The 18811-nt window shown below is 39.7% G+C and overlaps 1 protein-coding gene across 1 annotated transcript in view; it reads left to right on the top strand.

Moving 5' to 3' along the window:
* The window catches only part of LOC117973137 (A disintegrin and metalloproteinase with thrombospondin motifs 19-like), a 109935-nt gene extending 91837 nt beyond the window's left edge, over nt 1-18098 (top strand). Inside the window, exons 18-23 of the mRNA XM_059022272.1 lie at nt 272-425; nt 3905-4040; nt 4883-5087; nt 5742-5894; nt 15986-16163; nt 16690-18098. Coding sequence (XP_058878255.1) covers nt 272-425; nt 3905-4040; nt 4883-5087; nt 5742-5894; nt 15986-16163; nt 16690-16841 — 978 coding nt within the window. The 3' untranslated portion in view covers nt 16842-18098. The remainder of the gene's footprint in view (nt 1-271; nt 426-3904; nt 4041-4882; nt 5088-5741; nt 5895-15985; nt 16164-16689) is intronic.
* The last annotated feature ends 713 nt before the right edge of the window (nt 18099-18811 follow it).

Raw genomic sequence — 18811 nt, 5'->3', positions numbered from 1 at the left:
AACAGAAGACAATAGAGAAACCTTGTTTCAATTACACACACCGGTCTAGGCATTGTTGATTTACTGCAGGACTCAGGGGCATATAACTTCACCTCTGTGCAACTCCTTCCCACCCTACTTTAAAGCTGTGTTCAGGCAAGACGGTGCAGGAAATTAGCAAACTGATGTTACCTGGCAATTATTTTTTGAAATCAGCCAAACCAACCAATTACTGTTCCTCCTCCTGAACACACCCGGGGGTTATCATCTTAACCCTGTTCCTCTCTTCCAGGTGCTGCTGTTTAATGACCAAAATTATGGAATCCATTATGAGTACACCATTCCTGTAGACCCTCCCCCAGAGAACCGGAGTGCCAAGACTGTTGAGCCTCTCTTCATGTGGACGCACTCTGGGTGGGAGGACTGCCACGCTGTGTGTGGTGGAGGTAGGAGGGGATACCTTTCATTTCTCAAACACACACACAAGCACAACAAAAGAACTGCATAAATGCAATTGCTTCACTTAACTTGTCCCCTGTTGAATGCACACAACATTAGATTACAACCGCCTTACTGCTGTACATCACGCAGGTTGGATTGGATACATTTGAGACGTTATATTATGACCCTAATATACAAAATGGACCACTGATACTCAAGTTAGGCATGGTTGTTGGAATGAGTAAGACCTGAAATGTGGGTGAGAGTCCTGTTTCTGGGGTGGGTTTGAAACAATTGTGTCCCATTCTATCTTGCCCTTCCTTGTCCTGCCTTCAGTAATTTTCATTTCTCATTCACTTGCATCGAAAATATAAAATCTCTCTGGATTCTGGCTGGTACAGTATATAGAACCTGGCTGGTTTCTGGTAGGTGGCTGTCGATACAGATTAATTGTTACAAACACATACCCAGCCACCCTTCCACCAGCCATCTGAACAATCTGTTTTTAGGTGTTGTTGCCTTTCCGTGACAATCTAATTCCTCTAAGCCTGCTGTTGCCCCAGAGGTGTCATAAACTCCAGTTAGTTTCACACATTGCTTGAACAGTTCTGCACTTCAGTATGCTTCCACTTTGAAATGTGATAAGTGCAACGCAGAACTGTACATGTTTATCATTTTACAATAGCTGTGTTGTGGCTGGGTTACCATTCAGCCGTTATGTATGCCAAATAGAACATATGTGATTTTTTTTTATTTTTTTTATTGTAAAATTGTAAGGTAACATTAGTTTGTCCAAGATCATTTCTATTCAGTTTCTGTGAAACCAGCCAATAGGCATTTTAGATGATCCGTTACTGAACAGAGCAAATAATAACATCATAGTTCCTGTTAATCCTACAGTGCTGTTGACATTCATAGTTCCATATTTGCCAATATAACATATCAGTGGGTCAAGCTATATCGTCAAAAATATAAGGGTGTAAAATAACATAATGAACCTTAACCTATTCAGGGTTTTTGTATTGCGCTTGCCTGAAATCTGTCCGAACAGAGAAACTGCTGTGTCTGGTTTGTCTAGGCAGAGAAGTAAACGGGGTTGAAACATCTCATATGTTGAGTATTCGAGTTAATTGAAGTTGCCTGTGTCCTAAAGTGCTGCAAATAAGTACTACACTTGTTGTTTTAAATATATAGATATAATATATAGGAGAATCCAGCCTCTAATCACATAAGTAATCAAATGTAATAGCCCTATCTCCTACGCCTCCTCATCGTTTCTTTGTTTGGTCCTCCTCCTCTCCTGCCTCCAGCTTGCAGCGTGGCGTGTCCAGGGGGAAGGTGGCCCAGAGTGCCACTTGTCCTGCCCGCTGGCATTAGCTGTCATCAATCAGTAGTTAGTTCAGCCAGGGTATAGGGGCGGCTATGACGCTCCAGTGGACAAGGATTAATAGCACTGTGGACTAAAGGTTTCTTTTTAGGAAGCTGCATTGAGGAATAGCACTCTTGCTGGTTAGTGTAGTTCAAACGACTTGGAATAAAATCTGAAAAAATTAGACACAAGGGGGTACATTTTCAAAGGCGACTAAGGGTGTAACTCAGTTTTTTAGACATTTGGTCTAGCGTCTAGTGTAAGAGCGATTTTCTTAAGCATCTAATATTCCCACCTGATGCCCTTAGACATCTGTTGCCATCTATTGGCATCTATTCTTTTTTTTTTACCTCATTAACATTTTTATGTGTGATTGTCAGATTATGTAGATGTCTAGAAACAGTAGTTTAGACATCGAAAGTTACACCTGCTGCAACACAGTGTAAAGCACTTCTGTAAAATGGGGAAGTTGTGTGTGAGTTTAAAGGTGCAATGGCAGATCTGTTACTTGAACTGATTTTTGTTTGAGCTGCTCGAAGAGGAGCAAGAAGACAAATTAGGGCATATAGTTTTAGAATTACCAGAGGACAAAGTTATCTATCGTTTCCGCCTCATTACACAAGAGATTTTAAGTCTCTGTGAAGAATTAGCAATAATTTGTAAAAAATATACTACTATCCCTATATGACAGAGCCCAGCTTGACATTCACGGCTTGGTATTTCCATCCACAACAGCTACACTTTTCAAACATTTTAATTTTTTATTTACAACCTTTACTTAATCTGTAATGGTTTTCTACAGCACCACAGAGAGGGTTTCTGGTTCTCAACATTAGGTAATAGCATTGTTAAAAACACAGCCATTACAGTTACTTTGTAAAGAATCAGAATTATCAGACTTCACAAATTCCTTAGAATAAATAATAAAGAGGTCTCATCAACTAGATCTGTTAGCGTTTTCATTCTTTTCAAAGGCTGTTCAGTAAAGCACTTCAATTAATTTACAATGTTTCAAACTCGTTAGCTTACGCATACTTAGGCAACTAAACCGATACATTGTTTCAGATCTGCGGATAGTTTTGAGTTTACACAGAAGTTAACTCATTTTCATAAACATCTATACACCATACCAAAATACAAAAGCATCAAATAAATTGGTCTGCATCAAATAAATAAAAACGTACACTTGATAAATGAATAGCCTACAATGGAGTGTAAATAACATGTCAGTAAAGTGAATATAATTCACTGAGGTTGTGAAATAATTCACAAAGGGTCATCTTTAAATTAAAGTTAATTTAGTTTGGAATATTAAGTTTACAAAGATATAATAGTCTGAGTGGGTCCACCACCCATTTTTTTGGTAGATGCGGTTATTTGAGCTGCTCTGTATTTTGCATTTCGCCTAATGTCTCTCCATCTCTTTTTTTATTTCTTCACTATTTCCTTTTGTCTTGGAAATCGCATTTCTCTTTTGTAACACAGTTTCCCAGCCCCGGTTTGTAATATTTGTGTCCCGCATGATTTATATATTTAAAGAATTTCATCCACAAGTACTTCATTTTCTTCTTTTGTGAAGTTTGGTTTTCTATTTTTAGCTGTTTTTTTGATGCTGTACCAGACGTACTAGCCTCATTGCTGCTTGCCATTGTGTGCAATAAAGACGCGCATAGATCTGTTCTCAAATAGGTAACAGGTGTAGCCGCCGTCTAAACGTCTAACTATAGACGAAATACATCACTTCCTGCTGAGTTGCAAGCATTGTAATACGACTAAATAATTTGAATAGACGGAGGGCTATAAAGCCTAAGTCTTTGACAAGCACATTGACACGTCTATATCCAATTAGAGCCTCTGAGATAAGTTAGCTGTCGCTGCCATAAATAGCAGACTTAGGCATCTGCAAACGTCAATTTACCAAAGTCATTGTTGAAAATCATGACGATAATGTAGCCGTCTAAGATAAAGTGTAACTTTAGACTTCTGACTAAAATTTAGTCACCTTTGAAAATCTGCCCCAAGGTGCACAGTTGCCATCCAAAACAACCATCAGCTTTCTGTAGGTGAAAATTCAGTACAAAGCAAAACCTCTCTGTTGTGTTTCTCTCTTTTCAGGGGAAAGAAAAACAAAAGTTACTTGCACCAAGATCATGAATAAGACTACCAGTGTGGTGGACAACAAGAAATGCCGGTACCTGACTAAACCTGAGCCACAAGTGCGCAAATGCAATGACCAGCCCTGCCAGACAAGGTTTGAAATTAGTATTTAATGAGATTTTCTCATAATGAGCATGCAAAGAATTACCCTCCAGATCCATGGAGGGTTTGTTTGTTTCTAACACAAAGATCCTAGTGTTCAGTTTATTCAAGTGAACTAGAGAAACAGCTTGACCTGGCCCTAGAAAGTCGAACAGGTCAGAACTGCACTTGTGTCTTCGTCGTTGGGGTTTTAACACACACATACAATGTCTATTTCAATGTCTTCCCAAAAATAGTGTGATAAACCCTTTACAATGTCTCCATTGACATATATAATCAAAGGTTTCATGTTTTATGGAAGGAATTGACTCACCATTGGCTTCGTACTGTTCATAATCCCTGGTAATACCTTCTGTAATGCTTAAATATTACATTACTTGTAAATGTTTTATGAAAGTTTAAAACAGTAATTTCCTCAGTTGTTATGAACTGTAACCATTTCATCTGCCTATCTCTCCCTGCATCTGCAAGTCTTCCCTTATTTTTGTTACCACATGTTTTCTTAAAGCTTGTTTAAAAAATCACTTCATATATCCTAAATATAATCTCTGCTCACATCTGTCTGTCATATGTAGGTAACATTTTTGGCTTTCATTTATTTGAGTATGAAAAGTATTGAAATGTTTGTCATGCCTTAGCCACTGAAAGCTATCTACAGCTGCTCAGAAATACATAACCTCCAATATAAAGAAAAAGAAAAACATTATTTTTATTATGCTCAGAGCACAAAGAAGCTCAATATTTTATGCTGCACCTGTGTGATGTCATGTAGAGAAACTATCAATATACAAGCAGTGGATGTTTTCGTCATGGTAACGCATGTGCTTATTTCAGGTGGATGATGACAGAGTGGACTCCTTGCTCAAGGACTTGTGGAAAGGGATCTCAGGCTCGTCAGGTGTCCTGCACTCAGCAGCTACGCAATGGGACTCTCATCAGGGCCAAAGAGCGGGACTGTGTGGGACACAAGCCTGCCGCAACCCAGCGCTGTGAGGGTCAGGACTGTATGACAGTGTGGGAGGCTGAAGTGTGGTCCGAGGTATTTTTTGCTGTTCACTATATATTATATAGTGCAGGTTACATGCTCTATATATCGTATGTTATAAATCATGTTACCATCTGCAATAGAGGAAAAACAGCTTTGCGTTTCTTTTACAAATGTTGTACACGAAAAAAGAAATTGTGTTCATATGCAATCTTTTTTTTTTACCACCTGTGTGAGAATGGCCTGAGACTGATAAACTCTTAAGACCACACATGCTGAAGAATCGCACCTCACCCAGCAGGAATCAGATCTGGAGAGGAACACTGCTTCACCCAGCCTCTTTCTGCAATGTTGGTTAAATGTAGACACCCTTTAGGTTCAAACTTTCCAAAGAGCACTTTATGACCCCTGATTTAATCCCTGCTTGATTTAGGTATGTAAAGCCCAATAATTCACCTGCGAAAGTAAGCAGACTCAAAAGTTTAAAACCAAAACAGCTGTGAGGCGGGTCTGCTGACGCCGTTGAGAAGTGGTATCGCTTCCCTGTGATTGGCCCACCCAGCTGCTGTCACAGTCTCAGTTTTTCTCTGAGACATGTCAGAAGAGATGAAAGGAACGCGGGGTGACGTCTTTAGACAAACTGCTTAAATATATGTAGCCGCTTTTCTTCATTGCAAATCATATCTGCCTGTGGGGTTTGTATTTCAGTGCTCTGTAAAGTGCGGCAAAGGGGCCCGCCACAGGACTGTGAAATGCACCAATCCTCGCAAGAAATGCGACTTGTCCACACGCCCCAGGGAGGTGGAAGACTGCGAGGATTACTCCAAGTGCTACGTCTGGAGAACAGGAGACTGGTCCAAGGTGGTACAATATCACTACATCTACCTCCTTTATATATTGTAGGCTGTCTCCCCTGCTTTCTTAGTTGCTGGATTCTGTCTCTGTCTTCCAATGTTTATTAAAACCAGCTGCTGATAGGAAATAGCTCTCACAAAGCACCTATTTGTGAATATTTCAAAGAGTTAATATTTCATGCAGAGCATTGTAGCTTGGATGTAAATCAGTGTAAAAAAAAATCCAGCTACAGTAAGAAAGAGCCCTTTTCATAACAGCCTTGTGTCAAGGCTTAATTACTTTTGGATGCTAAATGCACACACTTCGACAGTAAATTAGTCTCAACACCTTATTCTTAGAACTATACTTAGTCTATGATGATTTTTTTTTTACATAAACACTTGCCATTTAATGAATTACTGCACTCACTAGTAGTCCTGAATTTGAATTCTTACTGGACATTGTTGACTTTTGTCACCCTTGGGAAATGCATTGTTGACAAGAAACCCATTCGTTACTCTTCGTTACTCTTCGGTCTTAAACGTGCACACAGCTGCACGGTAAGTATTTTAAGACTACCGTAGGTTGCAGAAATACACACAAAAAAATGAAACATCAGATGAGAAGCAAGATGTTTATTTATATGCTCTGCATACACATTTTAACAACACTTTTTTGTTGTTTTTTTTTTACAATTAGGCAACGTTTAGCCGAATAGATTGTTGTTCAACATGTTAAAATTCCTGGCAGATGCTCCTCATCCCCTATTTGTTCCCGTGCAGCTCCAGCCCCAGAGAACCCACAGAGTCAGCCTCTATGGTTCATTTATATAATGTCACCATAATTATTTTCATTTGGGATGTAGCATACTGCGTTTATCCATCTCTTCAAAAAAGCATTGCCTAATTTCTTGATATACAGCAAGCTGTTACAGAAATAGTACAGTACAGTAAGCTTTGTGCTTTTTGGTATTCACAAGCTTCAGCATGTGACACCTGCTGGTAAAACGCTGTATTTCAGTAGTAATCTGTAACAAACCAGTTCCTAGTCGGATAACGTCGTCTAGCGTGCAGAAGATGCAGGACAGGTTAACTAAACTGCATATCGCATTGACTTTAGTTTTATCATGGAGACTACCGCACCATATTTTGTCATTTTTTATAGCTGGTTTTGGCTACTGCTGTACTTCTGCTTATATACAGTAGTGTAGGAAAATAGATTTCAAACCTTGCTAATATCCTTCTAAACATTTACCATAGTCAGTAAGTTTTACCATCGTTTAACTTAAATTACAGGACTGTTTTGGGTTTGACAGAGTTACATACTGTAATAATCACCAATGCTGGCAATGAAGCAGTGGAGCAGTAGTTCACGTTCATTTTTTCAGTTGTTAGTTTCTCCACTTTTAGTAAGCATTTAAACATGTCTAGCTAGGCAGGTGGTCTAGCACTCATAACAAGGGACCTAAGAGTGGGGTCTGTTCAGATTAGTTTATATTTGGGTCTCTAAATCACCCTAAGGAGAAAACACCAATGACATTAATCTAGATGAAAAGAGTCTGTATTTAGATACCACACAAATGTTGTCCAGAAGCAGGATTTACTTCAAAGGGTATTCATTTGATGGACAGTTTTAGAATCTGGTGAATCACAAAATAACTTCCTTGTGGGCAGGAAAGTCAATGGAGCAAAAGCAATTTCCAGAAAGGGGCCCATCTTTGCAATTGTACCATAATTAAGACCATGGTATACAAATCTTTTACAATATTAAATAGCTTGGGCTATTAGTTTCAATTTGAGGCATTAGGAGGAATTTTCAGTGTTTTACTCTTACATTTTTGTGTGACAAGCTTTGACAATCAGTCACATAATCTCGATCACGGTGTAGTGGTTAAGACAACAATAGCTGAAAAAACAGTGTTTGCTGTTATAACATTTGTAACTGACTATCCATTTCTCATTGGAATTTGGAAGTAGCCAGAGGAGGGATACTGCAGAGTTGTTATGAATATATTAAAAATGAGTTTACAATAGTTACATGTAAATAAAAATAAAGTAATATGTGGTAGACCAGGTTGCCATCAAAATGTGGCAACTGGTGAATGACGTACCCTATAATTCCATTGGAACAACTTGTCTGAAGAGAGCTACATGGCCATTCCTCAATTAATGCAGTGGTAATTACATCCCATGCGGTAACCTCTATACAGTACCACCAGAGGGCTATATAGCGTGAGTGTACAGGTACAATCCTATGTATTTTCCAGCATGCTTTTACTTTATGATCCTGGTTCAAGATACTTAAGGTTTTTTGTTTGTGGAAATGTTGTGCATTATATAAGAATCAATACTGGTCTCAGCATATTAAGTCTCAACAAGCATGCATGCTCAGAAATGTGTTCCTGTATAAATGTGGATAATAACAGCAGAGACATTGAGAGACTTTACACAAGATTAGCTATGTAGTACTCTGTAGGAAAATGTTGGGAGCTTTGATCAGCCTTTATGCGCTTTTCGAAAATAAATTGTCAAAATCATATCAGCAGAGTAACAAACCCCAGTGTGGAATAATGCAACCCACATATATTTATACAGATTGCACTGTTTCTCCATTAACAAGCACAGCCTGCAAGCTTTGCCAGTGTCAAGCCCCCGCACTCATTCCATGTTGCTGCTGCGAGCCAGCACTACACAGCACCACCTCTCACTATTGGACATGTAGCCAATCGATGCCAGCAAGTGGGGAAAAAAATGTGATTCACTATCAGCTGTGTTACCAGGGTGTATAGTCTCCAGCATTCTTATCCTGGAATTCAGTGAAGAAATGGAGGTTGGGGAATAGGGTTCAAATAATAAATGCAGGTGTGATGTGGCAAGAATTTTTTCTTTTACTGGTTCTGAAAGGTACTGTAGGCCAGTTTTTATTTATTTTCTGGATCATATCAAAAATAAATACATTACTTTACGATTGGGAGTTTAGAATTCTACCAGTAAACCAGACCCCCAGAAATATTGAGGTTACAGGTATATGTTGATACTTTATATTCAGATTAATAAATGTAGAAATATGGAGCAGTATACTGTACTTCATAAAATCCTACTGATATACTTTATCTGACACCAGTAATTAATTATAAACTGTTTCAGACAGGATCGTGTGTTTGCAGTGTTTTTTTTGTTGTTGTTTTTTTCCTGGAAAGCTGAAATCCTCCTTTAATTATTCATCTTTAGCTTGCTAGTGACACTTAAATGGATAAGTCCATAGGAATCTACAATGAATTATTGAAATCTCTACATGGGTTGTGCATCGTGGGACCTGGTTTCCTGTTGTTTAAAAATGTAGAAATGTATTTCTGCAATTCAGCTCTTCTTGGGTTGGGTTAAGGGTTGTAATAATGTAACAATATGATCAGAACCAACTGGCTTCCCTCTTTTACTTACACACGAAAAGATAATTGCCAAAGGTTTCAGCAAATACTGTAACACTGATGAAGACGTTAGTCGAATGCTAGCTGTCTTATGTATAGTGCTGAAAACTTGGGGTAACTACAGCCTCAGTGCTTTTAAGTGGGCTGGTGAAACCTGCAAGTGGGATAGAGCAAACAAAAAAAATATTTTGTGAGAAGCTTCCATAAGCCATCCAGTGCAGTAATACAGATAACTAAACAACAAGTTGTGCTACCGGCAGCATTAGAAACATTTTCTTAAAAAAATCAGCAATCAGAAGAAAAAAAAACAGTTTTAAATTTTAATAGATCTTGCATAAAAAGGAGTTTGACAACTGCTTCTTACAATCAGTGCTTTTTAATCATGGTGTCTCCAGTGTAAATGCTGTGGTGTCTTAGCAGAGTGCTGTGCAGGTCTGTGTCACAGACTTTTTGTTTGATGAAAATGCATTGCCAACGAAAGGCTCAGATGGTAGGGGCCATTTGAAGGCCTGGTGTTTTACTCATGCCTTGGCAAATGCTGCAGAGATTTTAAAGTTTGGCTTTCCTTGTTATATGATGTTATGGTACTGTAATGGAATTAATTAATAATAGAAGTAGCTGGGCTGCTTAAAAGTACAGACCAGTTATTAACAAATAGGATGAATAAAGATGCAATATCCCTTTCTCTCTACAGTCTTAGACAGTGTGCCAATATATATATATATATATATATATATATATATATATATATATATATATATATATATATATATATATATATATATATATATATACATACAGTGTATATATATATATATATATATATATATATATATATACATACAGTATATATATATATATATATATATATATATATATATATATATATATATATATATATATATATATATATATATATATATATATATATATGTATACACACTGATGTGCAAAAGTCTTAGACATGTTGCATTTTTCTACTCTGATGCATTATGAGCATCAACAATTTACTCAAAGTCTCCACTAGTGTTTTCTATTATTATAACAACCTTGACTTACATAAAGAAGGAAAAGCATTGAGTGAAATAGCTCACATTACTTGATTTTCAAGGTGTGGTATCCGAAGCATAATCAACAAGTACAGAGAAACATCATCTGTAATTGACAAACACAGGACTGGAAGACCAAAAAGCTGTCTAACAAGGATGAGCAATACTTGAAGATAATATCCTTAAGGAATAGAAAGGAGACAAGCGTTGAATTGACAACAGAACTGGCAGAAGGCACAGGCGTCGTTGTCCATCAAATCAACAGTATGAAGGTCACTCTTGAAATCAGGACTTAAAGGATGTGTTGCAGTAAGAATACCTCTGTGAAGAAAGGGGAACAAGACTAAAAGGCTAAAATATGCACAAGAACAAAGAATTTGAACTATGGAGCAATGGTCAAAGGTGCTTTGGACTGTTGATGGAGGGGAGGATGGAAGAACAAAATGGGCACAGGTAGAAGTCCTGCCCCCCGAACCACCCTGATGGTTACATTTAAATATGAACCATGTTATTTACCAGTTCCTGTATCATGACATTGGAAGTCACTCCCCGTGCACAACACTGCAATAGAAAAAGAGTTAGTTAAAAACTTCACTTTGAATTTGTCCTTAATAATGTTTGATTGAATTTAATCTTTTAATAGTTTTTAGGGATAAGAATTTTAAACGTTTAAATGTATAAACTAAAGAACTGGTTAAACATTTAATAATATGCTAGCCGTATCACCGTCCACGTTACAAATGTCACCAAACGCATATTTTTTTATGCATTAATTTTAGTAATTTATCATCAGTGGTCTGTCACGTATGAGACTGCTCTAGTGCCACAGTAAGGGCGGATATTATAAAAAGGAAGGGGTTTCGCAATTGCTTCCAAGTAGCTTTTCAAATTGGTGCAACAGAAAGATTGACACTGGGGCGGGTTTTATTGTCGGTCGATCTGGCACTTCATTGGTGCACTGTGTGTGTGTTCATGCCTGTAGTAGACGTGGTATGGTATCAATTCCAAGGCGGAGTAATAACATTAATGACAAGCTTTTTTCTGAGTTTGTTCTACATTTAAAATGGCATCTCTAAACAAAAGAAGTCACGTTTGGAAGTATTTTGAGGAACTGGACGAGAAAACCGTGGTATGTAAATAATTATGCCAAACAAAATTGCTGTACCACAAAAACACAAGTTCAATGCTTCACCATTTGAAATGAAAACATTCAGAATTATTGTGGATGGAGCTACTGATGGCAATAAAAAGCAAACATCCATAACAAAATTTTCTATAGATTTGGCCGAACAGGGCGTGATCACGTTATCCCCTATGAGGACAGTGCGTGTGAATCGTGAATGCTACAGTTTTTAAATCGATGTAAGATTACCCCAATACTGTGCCGACCCGTAAAACAGTAACAGCGAGGCTGGAAAGACTTGAAGAAAATCGTGCTGCAGCTGTTCATACAAAACTTTCAAAGGGAGAAAAAGTTGCAATTACCACAGACTCATGGACCCCATTCCCCAATCTTAGTTTGGCATTTAAAATAGGACTTGTGATAATGTTTGGGAAGTTAATGTACACTAGTACAGTGTGTAGAGGAAAGTGGCATTTGATTCGAGTACTCAGAAATTGTAATGCTCAAGTACTCGACTCAAGCAATAGATCTCAAAAATCCAAAGACCGCAAACTTTTAAATCTCTGAGGCAGACTTTTTAATATCAGTCACAGTGCTGTTTACAATTCCAAAATATTGTGCTATTTTATCCCTGTGTGGCAAAGTGCCCCGCCCCTGTGTGCATTTGTGTGATCTGTGTTGTATGTTGCGTGCGTGTGTGTGTTAATGTTGGTGTATAGATTGGTACACGGGATATAAACGGGTCTGTGTTTCACGTATATTTAAAGTGTAGATTTGTATTTAGGCACGAGGAGAGCACAAATCACTTCACGTGCTGGTTAAATGTAATATGTGAGCACGGGGTTGCACAGAATTAATTCACGTGCTGGGATTCAAGTGAATAATTAATTAGTAATTGAATCCCAGCACAACAGTATAAATAGGCACATTTTTAGTCACTCGTGGTTGGTGTTCGGTGAGTGGAGAACGGGAGAGAGAGGAGAAACTAAAAAGTGAAAGAAAGAACGTAAATATTGCTTTACTCACCGTGTTTGTTCGTCCCTGTTTGTTAGTGTGTGTTCGTTTTTGTTTGTCTCTTTATTTTGGCGCAAGTGCCGTGTCCAGTGTTTTTGTGTTTCAAACCTTTTATTTTCTGTTTATTAAATGCTGAGCGCGATCACGCGCCAGCTTATACCAAACCACATCTCTCTGTGTATTCCTTTTCTGGTCTGACGCCACCCACTCTGGCCGTCTTTGTGACACGTGGTGTCAGAAGAGGGATAACAGCGCCTCCAAGCGTTAGACCAGGAGAGGGGGTTTTGTGTTTAAAAAAAAAAAAACCACAGGACTGGTTTCAAAAAAAAAAAAAAAAGTGAAAATGGAAGGCTGGAGAGACGGCTGCCGGGACCTGGAGGACCTCCTCGGGGGCCTCGAGGACCAAGGCTGGTGCATGGCCTGTGGAGTCTACGGACACACGGTGGCGATCTGCCCCTTCCAAGGTGAGGAGGAGGAGGAACCGGATAAAGAGGTGAAGGACAGGGAGGAGGAGTGCCGCCTAAGGGCCAGGCATCCACGGCGATGTAACAAGCCATCGCCGGGGTGCCTCCTCTGCGACCAGGATCACCTGTTCGCCCACTGTCCCTTCCGCAGCTATGGGGAGGAGCCTGAGCGTCCACAGACCAAGCGGGAGGAGCCTGAGCGTCCACAGCCCAAATGGGAGGAGCCTGAACGTCCTACGCCTGAGTGGGAGGAGCCCGAACGTCCTACGCCTGAGTGGGAGGAGCCCGAACGTCCTACACCTGAGTGGGAGGAGCCCGAACGTCCTACGCCTGAGTGGGAGGAGCCCGAACGTCCTACGCCTGAGTGGGGGGAGCCCGAACGTCCACAGCCCAAGAGGGGGGAGTCGGTGTGTCCACAGCCCAAAAGGGAGGAGTCGGTGCGTCCACAGCCCAAAAGGGAGGAGTCGGTGCGTCCACAGCCCAAAAGGGAGGAGTCGGTGCGTCCACAGCCCAAAGGGAGGCAAGTCGGGGCTTCCACAGCCCTGGGACCCAAGCCACCAGCAGAGGGAAAATGCCTGCTGGTTCAGCCCCAAGGGCCGGAAGGGGAGGAGTTACAGGCCCAACCCCCTGGAAATTTTTGGGGGGGAGAGGGGCAGGAGGCTGGTGTCCCCCAGCAGCCTCTATTCATGCTGCTGAAGGCAGCACGGCGCGCACCAGATAAGCCGCCACAGCGGAGGGAGCCAGCGCCGCCAGGAGCAGAGGAGCTGCCTCTGCCTCCGCCACCTCCACCGCTTCCTCCACTAGGAGCAGAGGAGCTGGAGCTGCCTCTGCCTCCACCACCGCCAGGAGCAGAGGAGCTGGAGCTGCCTCTGCCTCCACCACCTCCAGGAGCAGAGGAGCTGGAGCTGCCTCTGCCTCCACCACCGCCAGGAGCAGAGGAGCTGGAGCTGCCTCTGCCTCCGCCACCGCCCGGAGCAGAGGAGCAGGAGCTGCCTCTGCTGCCCGTACCTCCGCAGGGAGTACGGTGGCCGGAGCCCCAGAAAGGGGAGCTGCCGGCCACGAAGAAGGGGGACGAGGTCTGGAGACCACTTTCCCCAGCAGCAGTTTCGCTGCAGGAGTTCTTGTGGCCGGAGCCCCACAGGAGGGAGCTGCCGGCTACGAAGAAGGGGGAGGTCGGGGGACCACCTGCCCCCGCAGCTTTTTCGCTGCAGGATGGGACCAACAGGCTGTCAGCCGTGCCACTACCGGCAGGGGTGCTGACAGCATTGCCAGCCAAGGGCCCACTGAAGCCTCCCTTCCCAGCCCGAGACTTTGTTCTGGACTGCTGGGTTTTTAAGGGGGGAGGTGGCCGTTGAGGCCATGTGTGCTGCGCACAAGGGGGGGTATATGTGGCAAAGTGCCCCGCCCCTGTGTGCATTTGTGTGATCTGTGTTGTATGTTGCGTGCGTGTGTGTGTTAATGTTGGTGTATAGATTGGTACACGGGATATAAACGGGTCTGTGTTTCACGTATATTTAAAGTGTAGATTTGTATTTAGGCACGAGGAGAGCACAAATCACTTCACGTGCTGGTTAAATGTAATATGTGAGCACGGGGTTGCACAGAATTAATTCACGTGCTGGGATTCAAGTGAATAATTAATTAGTAATTGAATCCCAGCACAACAGTATAAATAGGCACATTTTTAGTCACTCGTGGTTGGCGTTCGGTGAGTGGAGAACGGGAGAGAGAGGAGAAACTAAAAAGTGAAAGAAAGAACGTAAATATTGCTTTACTCACCGTGTTTGTTCGTCCCTGTTTGTTAGTGTGTGTTCGTTTTTGTTTGTCTCTTTATTTTGGCGCAAGTGCCGTGTCCAGTGTTTTTGTGTTTCAAACCTTTTATTTTCTGTTTATTAAATGCTGAGCGCGATCACGCGCCAGCTTATACCAAACCACATCTCTCTGTGTATTCCTTTTCTGGTCTGACGCCACCCACTCTGGCCGTCTTTGTGACACCCTGGTATTACCTTTTCCAGAAGTGAAAGTACACCTCGCTTTCACTTTCCTGTAGCCATTTTCCATTAGAGCTGTACAGTGGGTGATGTTCGTCTGTTTTAATTTATTTATTTATTTTTTTAAACCATAACATTTTGGCAAAGTTACTTAAAAAAAAAAAAAAAAAAAAAAAAAACTACAACTAAAAAATGGAATAGGTTCCTGTTTTTTTTGTTGTTAAATGAACCTTTAAGAAACACACTATTCTAAAAACATTATTATCCGAAAATGTGTTTAATATGTATATAGTATATAGTTCTATCTCCACTAGCAACTTTATTTACAACCATATAAACATTTCAATATATACTTTGATGTGTATGTGTGTTTTCTGTTGTTGTTTTTTTTACTTTATAGTTAAGTGTTTGTGAAGTTAAAACATAATTTGCTTATTTAGGGTTTATTTGCTTGGAAAATACTAACCAGGGCTGTCAGTATCAGAATGTAATATAAGTGTGTGTGTGTGTGTGTGTGTGTGTGTGTGTGTGTGTGTGTGTAGATATGGTTTAAACGTTCATAAAGATTTGCCAAAAGCACATCCCTAATAGTTTTATAATAATAAAATCATTCCAAAATGTAATACAGCATGATAAAGCATAGGTAAGCATTGTAAAGCAGAGAGAGGTCTGGTAAAACAAAATTACTGTGCTAAACTTTTAAAAGGGTTACCATAGATCAAAGAAAAACATAGGTTCTGTATTTTGTGATTGGCTCCTCCTTGGTAATAAAATTGTCTTTTGTGTGAGAGGATTTGTCTTTACGACTGTAACCTTTTTAATAATACATTTAACAGATTCACTCTGACAGTCTGGTTTACATGACCACTGGAAGAAGACAACAGAAGTAGATACTCTTGGGGATCATTGCCTGGGTGGCTATGAACGCCAAAACCTTTTATAATAAGGTTACTTAGAATTTGTAATGTGATAGTTAAGATATTTCAGCAGCCTTATATTGCAAGTGACTTTATAGATTAATGTGTGCTGATGCATGTTTTGTCTCTGTAGTGCTCAGTAACCTGTGGCAAGGGAATGCAGTCCAGGGTAATTCAGTGCATGCACAAGATCACTGGAAGGCATGGAAATGAATGCTTCTCATCCGAGAAGCCCGCTGCTTTCCGACCTTGCCATCTACAACCCTGCAACGAGAAAAATAATGTGAACACCATCACCTCGCCTAGACTGGGTGAGGGACTTTAATTGCTTTAAAGAAAGATAATCTGACATGGTTTGAAGGAGGGTGACTGGGGACTGATATCTGGTGCTGTGTTTCTAGTTTCAGTTGCTATGCACTGTTGTCCCGTTAAGGTAGCTACATAAAATGCATGATGATGTTCAATCACATTAATTTAATACCTCAATGCACTGACGTTTCACCTCCAGAGAATTGTTATTATTTTTATGAATGAAATAGAACACCACAGACAGCAACTGTTTGCCATTCCTGTAAATTTGCATGTGTGATTATTAAATTGATTTGTATAACAGCATGCAAATATTATTTACCATTGCAATACAGTTTTTGGCAAAAAAAACAGTATTGCAATTTTGACATAGTCATCTTTTTTATTGTGTTTACCTGGGATAACTGCTCTGAGATAAAAAAAAATAAATTAATTAAAAAATAAATAAAAAAAGGTTCCAGTTAGATAATTAAGGTGGTGAAATTTAGTTTTTGTTAACTTTATGCTTCTGTCTGTTTTGTACTATAGCTGCCTTAACATTCAAGTGCCTACGGGACCAGTGGCCTGTCTACTGTAAAGTCATCAGAGAGCAGAACCTCTGTCAGGACATGAGGTGGTACCAGCGCTGCTGTGAGACCTGTAGGGACTTTTATGCACAAAAAATGCAGCAAAGAAGTTGACGTCCAACACAATCAGAACTCTTACAAGATTTTCCTTGTTATTTATATTAAGAAAACACAAGCAAAAAACACCTTTTTCAAACAAGCAGATTCTGGATAATTGAATAAGTGTAATTTATTCTTGTGCTCTGTGAGGTCATTTTTGTAGAAAATAATAAGAACTGTTTTTTTTATATAGTTGGTTCCACACTAAATATTAGTAAATAAGTGTAAACGCTGCATACTGCTCTCTCTCTCCTTGAATTCGGCCCCTCTCCTGATATTGCCAAGGTTTCTAGGGGAAATCCTAATACTGGTCAGTCTATATTGAACAGCAAACATCTGTCGTTTCTACTATGTACAGTATAAAGGAAATGCAGATAAGATGGGAATCTACAAAAGAGGAAAGAAGCAATATAGCTCGGTACGTTTTTGTTGGCTGTTGTTCTACCTGGTCTATTTCATACAGTCTATAATCATTAAGCCATGCTATTTATCTCTATGGAGATTCTCAATGTCCTTGACTTGCCTAAGCGTTGCTACGTAGAGGAATCGGTAGTGGCTGCCGTGGTTACAGGTTTGTTGGGTTCATCTGTGTTCCAGAAATCCTTGTGAAGAAATTACCTTTGCACATAAGCCCTGGATATCCCCTTACATCTAAAAATCACAAGGATTCTTGAAAGCATGACCGACAAATCCAAATCATTAACTCTATTGTCTCTCACCTTAGTTTACCCATTTAATACTGTACATACCAGGTAAGCACAGTGATCCACTTGCCATTTGTTTTCCAATCCAATAGAAGGAAAATTAGACTAACTATAGTGAACAAGCAAACCTTAAATAACTTCCAACACTCACACTAGGGTTGGGCTGTAAGAAAACACGAAGTGGAGTATTCTTAATCCCTGACATGGAGTCTAGGGGAACCCTGCATGTTAAATAAAGGTTATTACAATTGAGTGTTAACTGACACAACACAGGCAGCCTGTAAGCCTAAAAAGAGACTATAGAATTTCACATACAGTGTTATAATAGTAATAATTATTGGGAAGTGCAGCCTTGGCTATTTTTCATCCTGGGTTGACCTTTCATTCCAAGGTTATAATTTGAGAGCAGTATTCATTCAGTAAGATCTAAAGCCACATTTCAGGTTTAAGTCATGAAAGTGACCCACAGTACCAGCTAAATCTGCCTTCTAGTGACCAAAGTTGAAATACAAGGTTGGAGCGGGGCATTGCAGTGTTAAAAAAAAAAAAAAAAAAAAAAAAAAAGTTTTACAGATTTAGATTTGGAATCAATAATCTGAGATCTAGAATTCCAGCACCATATTGCACTGGGACCAAAGTATGTAACTTTTACATCAGATACTGTAAACTCAGTGGGAACCCCATAAACAATTTATAAATAGGATAACACAAGCAACCTCAATCATCTATAATAAGTCATCACATAAACTTTTTGATTCACAGTAGTATAAGCTGATGTAACATTGAAGTCTTAAATACTGTATTAAGGTTTTGTTGGAAAGCAAATGTTTTCTGAAAAAATAACAATAACTCTCTGCAGCCACAGGAATCAATGCCTTATAGTTCACATGTACATTGCATAGAACATTAGTGACACCCAGTGGCCAGAGGCTGTTGTCACTTGAGATTCTATTTTTTTTCTCACTGTTTTTACTGTTCATTTTTATTGAATAGTTCAGTTTTCAGAAAAAGTGTCTTTCCATATTCAATACAACAAAGAGACTTGTTGAAATGAATGAATGACTATTTCTATTGATGGTTCTATGCAAAGGCAGCTTCTAATGGTTCTATGTTGTTATACAGCAGATGGTGTTTCAGACATTTACAAAATTAATAAAACATGGCCACATTATTGGTAATTAGTTGGAATTAAAATAAGCATATCAGTGTGGTACTATGATGTTTGCAAATTAACTAAACCAACATGATAAATTGACAATTTACAGTAGTTGTTAGTCAGTT

This window comes from Acipenser ruthenus, chromosome 1, assembly GCF_902713425.1.
Source record: "Acipenser ruthenus chromosome 1, fAciRut3.2 maternal haplotype, whole genome shotgun sequence".
Taxonomy (NCBI): domain Eukaryota; kingdom Metazoa; phylum Chordata; class Actinopteri; order Acipenseriformes; family Acipenseridae; genus Acipenser; species Acipenser ruthenus.
This window is presented reverse-complemented; position numbering and strand designations above follow the sequence as displayed.